The 5,223-nt window shown below is 29.2% G+C and overlaps 1 protein-coding gene across 1 annotated transcript; it reads left to right on the top strand.

The window, feature by feature from the left end:
- Positions 1–25: 25 nt before the first annotated feature.
- Positions 26–3,641, top strand: LOC112592778 (ectonucleoside triphosphate diphosphohydrolase 5-like). Its single transcript, XM_025336930.1, has 10 exons — positions 26–212; positions 1,847–1,923; positions 2,025–2,168; positions 2,234–2,351; positions 2,435–2,597; positions 2,661–2,798; positions 2,946–3,094; positions 3,186–3,236; positions 3,336–3,448; positions 3,519–3,641. The coding sequence occupies exons 4-10, from the start codon at positions 2,297–2,299 to the stop codon at positions 3,600–3,602; spliced, it is 753 nt and encodes a 250-aa protein (XP_025192715.1). The 5' UTR covers positions 26–212; positions 1,847–1,923; positions 2,025–2,168; positions 2,234–2,296; the 3' UTR covers positions 3,603–3,641.
- Positions 3,642–5,223: the final 1,582 nt, after the last annotated feature.

Genomic DNA, 5,223 nt, shown 5'->3' with positions numbered 1-5,223 from the left:
TTTTTCAATCATTTTAGCTCACTCAATAATATTATGTGAAGAAACTGCCAAAAATGAAAATTCTGAATTTACAAAGTCGGAAAGTCCAATACTATATTGTAACGTTACTATACAGGCAGATAGTATTAGAACTAAATTATTAGTTACAGTTTTTGTTAAAAAGTCTAAGAAACGTAGTTGGTTTTCTTGCTGGGGAAATCCAAGTGAAGAAAGTAGGTTTAAAGTACTTACTGGAAGTGTTAAATTTAAATAATTAAAAGTATTGTATTCAAAAATTGATTCTACAGAAAATATATGGGTATATCAGCATACAGCATATAACTTAAAATATATGCATATATATTTGTACATATAAAGATTATCAAAAAATTATAAGGATTTATCATTATTTTATTTTAGTTATTACGTAATGATTAAAAAATTATATCCGTAAACAATTTCTATCGGTTATATTCTATACGCTCCAAGACTGGCATTGTTATTAATATGCACAATTAGTCGTTGGATATGATAAATTTGAAGTTTAGCATTGATTGTTCTTTTGAACGGAATAATCATTGTAGACACATGAAAACACCTGAAAACTGAGTAACGGATATCCCCAGCAATCTTAACATCAAGCTTATATGATGTTAATAATTTGATTATGATTAGGTTATTAAGTCGTTGTGAAATTGTAATTTGTGGTTTAATAGTTCCCTTGAGGCTTTTAAGGTGTATGCAGCTAGGTTTAGGTATTTTTTTTTTTTTTTTTTGCTCAGGGAAAAGAATATTATGTTTAAATAACTTTCATTATGTACAGATTACATGTTGTTTAAATGTATAGAAATGTAGCAAACTAAAATTAAATAATATAATTGTTTTTTTAATTTGTTAATTCAATAGTCTGTTACGTACCGTGTTATTTTACACATATATATTATACGGAGAGGTGATGTGTATACCGATGGGATAATATATTCAAACAGTGTAGCACCAACGGATAAGGCGAACACCTGCACATCGTGATATTTAATATAATGAATAAGACATGGTCACACGTCCTGGACTTCTCAGAAATGATGAGTAAACGATAGTGTTAACATTGTACTATTTAATATGACAATTAAGACTTGATCACACGTCTTGTAATTCTTAGAACCGATGAAATCGCAGGAAAGGCACCCAACTGAATAATACATTTAATTTAGAGAGCTCCTTTAGGTCATCGGAAGTCACCACCTCTTCAGTCACCACTCTTGACGGTTAACCATATATAAGGGAGACCAGGGCAAGAGCTCAGCAGACGGTTAGGGATATTTGAGACGCTCAGAGGCAGGTCGTAACACCACTCACGGTCTCGTCTATCAGTATTTCAGAGGCAGGTCGTAACACCACTCACACCATCTTGTGCTTATAAAATTGTATTCTTGTACGAGTTAATTGTATTAAATAAAGACTTAATCTTTTAACTTGCAAACATTAGTATTTCTATTTCTACGTTGATATATGAATCGACGTTGACATAAGGGACTCAACAAGTCTAACACTCCATAAATATTACACTAGTTTTGCGCCAGTTTTTAACAAATAGAAAATGTAAGCCACTCAATCAGTTGAATGGTAGAATTATACTGGATAATGCCAGTAATTTCGCTAGTAAATATTTAAAAAAATTAATATATTAGTTATTGGTAATGTAGTGGCTTAACTTAATATATTTTACCAAAAAATATAAAACATTATTGTTTATACAGACATGACATGTAAATTAGTGCATAACTTGTATATCAGATAATAAATTATATAAAATTTATATACAAGCTTACAACAATGATTATATTGCTATTTTTATTTAAATTTAAAGGTTATTATGAACTTATAGACCATGTTGGTCGAGTGCATGAAGGTGGTATAGTTCAATTGTACAATAAAGATAAACTAGTGAGAAAAAAATATATTATTATTTGAATTAACAGGAACTTAATTAATTAAGTTGAATTTACGTTAGATATTATTTTTCAATTAAATTCTGTTTGTTACAGGGGCGTATTGTAATATATGATTTAGTAAGCTTTGGTAAAAGTTTTTTGAAATATAAATATAAATATGAGAAACCACTACTTGTATTCGCATTAACCGCTGGTTTAAGACTGTTTAATAAAGAATCCAAAGAAATAGTCAATCAAGTATTTTTATTTATTTATTGATTTTCTCAAATTCCTCAAAATTCTCAAATATAATTTATTTTTAGATAAACGAAATAGTGACAGATTTTGACGAAGAATATAAACTAAATGAAAATACAATATTTGTAATGAATGAAAGTCGTGAAGGACTTTATGCATGGTTAACAGTTAATTTTATGAACAGTAAAATATAAAAATATAAAAGAATATTATAATTTAATAATACTTAATTCATAAATAAATTATGAAAATGTATTTATTTTTAGATACCTTAAAGAACTTTAATAATACAATAGCTGTTTTAGATCTACGTGATTCATCTTTACAAATCATTTTTTATTTACCACCTGAAAACTTACAAAACTATGAGGCAAAATTTGTAAAACAATTTACAATCATGGGAATAGAGAGACATTTTTATAATCAAAGGTAATGTAAATAGAATTCTTCTAAATAAATTATACTAAATAAAATTCATAATACATTTTTTAGCCATTTAGATTTTGGTTTGATGGAAATGCGAAAAAAAATTTTGACATTTAATAATCGTATGTCACCCTATTCATCTCCATGCCATTGCACAGCTGATAATTTTTCATATACATATTTTTTTGAAAATTACAATATCATGTAAGTTTTTTGTTTTTTTGAATGAGTAAAGTTTGTGTTACTAAATTCATTAAATGTATTTTCATAAAATATAAATAGGTAATTTGCATTTATGTTTTAATGTTATTTTTTATTTCAATGCAAATAATTGTTATGTTATCATTTCAGTGGTTCAAGTCCTAAAGATGATATTTACAAACTATGTTTGAGTGCAGTTCAATCTTTAATCGCAGAAAATGTGAATAAAGTAACTATTAAACAACCTATCATGGCGATTTCTTTTTTTCACGAAACTGCATTAGAAGCTAAATTAATTCGTATGTAAATTCAAACATAATATTACCATATATCGTATTGATATTATTATGTTATTATTCTTAATTTAATTCATATAATATAATGATTTAGGTAATACTGGGAAACGCATAACTATTGAAAAATTTAATAATGCTGCCAAACGTAAGTTGTTATTATTTAAAACTTAAAGTATTAGCTAAATGTATTTACAGATATTCCTAATGCATCAATTATTGATATGAGAAATAACTTTTTTAATAGGATGTTTTCGAAAAGAATTTCGTGTTTATAAACCATTCAAATGTTTCGATTTGGTCTATATTTATGTATTATTGAGTCAACTAATTGATTTTGGTGACAATCCTTCAATTACTGTTTGTATATTAATTCAATAAGTTTATATGATTTTAAAATTGAAATTCATAAAATGCTTACATACTTTAGGTCAAGAAATATGATATCATTTCTGATATTAGTTGGGCCCTTGGAGCTGATTATCTAAAGCTACCTATAATTGATAATGACTGAACATGAAACATTTAAAGTTGATGAAAAATGAAGATTAATGTTATTTGTTTTGTTGACAATAATTTTTAAATGTTGTTTACTATAATACATAATATATTTATATATTTAATGTGTATCCATATAATAATTATATCGTAGATATAGCTATATTTGAAAATAGTTTATTGACTTTTTCAAATTTTACTGTATTAGTTTATACCATAATACCCATTACCCACTTACTAAAGTAGAATAAAAAAGACAGTTCTGACGGCTGATCCTGCTGGCTGATTCCTATGCTGGGTTGCTTGCTGATCCCTGACAATGTTTTTCGACCCTCCGATCCCTGCTGATCCTACCGCCCGGTCGCGTACGTACACGACGTGTATTTACCCCCACCTCTTCATCATCCGGTCGCGCACGTACGTGACGTATATTTCCCCCCCACTATTGCTGGGCCGGCGACCGCCGGAGATATATATTACCGTTATCATTTATCATGTTATCACTTATCATGTTATCAAAGTAACAATTCCGATTTGGAAATATATATTACCGTTATCATTTATCATGTAATCATGTTATCAAAGCGACAATTCCGACTCGGAAAAATATATTACCGTTATCACTTATCTTGTTATCAAAATATTATTTTATCGGGGCGTGCGTTAAACAGTCACCTCACCAATACATATAACTTTAAAAATTACTATCATATATATATATATATATATAACTATCATGCTAACATTATGTTTATAAATAAAATATAATATTATCTTTATTGTAAATCATAATATATTATAACAAAATATGAAATATATTTTAAAAAAATATGAAATTAATTAAAAAAAAAAAAAATTAGTTTTTTCGAAATTCTCTTTTACGGTTTTCATAAGCATCCATATGCTGATTCAAAATGTCATCAGCTCCGTCCTTGTACCATTCTTCTTCAATTGCAAGCATATGAACGACCAGGATGTCGTTGTATCCATCCTCAGCCCAAATTGCTTCATTTCGGTGGGGTGAATATAACCTCCCGAAAGTGAGTAAGCTATATTCAGGAGGGCATACTATGTTCAACATACTTTGTGTAATAGGTGACAACGACCGATGCCATTCATCCAGCTGTGATTGTACTTGTGGCGAAGGAAAAAATACCACGCTGTTTCTCGAACTCGGTGTGTATGCTACTGGTGTTGTGGGTTGAAACATGTCTGGCGACAACGAGCGAAGCCATTCATCCATTTGCGATTCTCGTGGTGGCGAAGGAGAATATAAAATATTGTCTATTAGGCTCTGTGCGTATGTACCCGGTCTTGGAGATGGTGATAATACGCTGATCCAATTATTTTCAATCTGTGACTCTTGAGCTGTAAAATGTCCACTATCTTCAGATTGAGTCTAAATAAAAAATTATCTTATATTATATTGAGTCTAAATAATAATTTTATTTAAAACTTACCATCTCTGAATATCTGAAGGGTATGCCCTGTAATGCAGGAGGACTCAACTGCGAAAACCTAAACCGTTGTCCGTCCTGAGTGAAATTGCGTATCGGAGTGAAATCGAGTATCGGAGTAATTGGGGTAATGGGTCTTAGTAACGGTCTATTATTCCTCTAAAAACCAAATTATGCAAA

Source organism: Melanaphis sacchari, unplaced genomic scaffold (genome assembly GCF_002803265.2).
Source record: "Melanaphis sacchari strain LSU unplaced genomic scaffold, SCAv2.0 Contig1930_pilon_pilon, whole genome shotgun sequence".
Classification (NCBI taxonomy): domain Eukaryota; kingdom Metazoa; phylum Arthropoda; class Insecta; order Hemiptera; family Aphididae; genus Melanaphis; species Melanaphis sacchari.
The sequence above is the reverse complement of the archived record's forward strand: the minus strand, read 5'-3'. Positions and strand labels throughout refer to the sequence as shown.

Coding starts and splice junctions, on each gene's coding strand:
- LOC112592778 (XM_025336930.1), top strand. CDS start 2,297: ATGAATGAAAGTCGTGAAGGACTTTATGCATGGTTAACAGTTAATTTT. Junction 2,352..2,434: donor AACAGTTAATTTTATGAACA/GTAAAATATAAA, acceptor ATTTATTTTTAG/ATACCTTAAAGAACTTTAAT. Junction 3,095..3,185: donor ATTAGAAGCTAAATTAATTC/GTATGTAAATTC, acceptor ATAATGATTTAG/GTAATACTGGGAAACGCATA.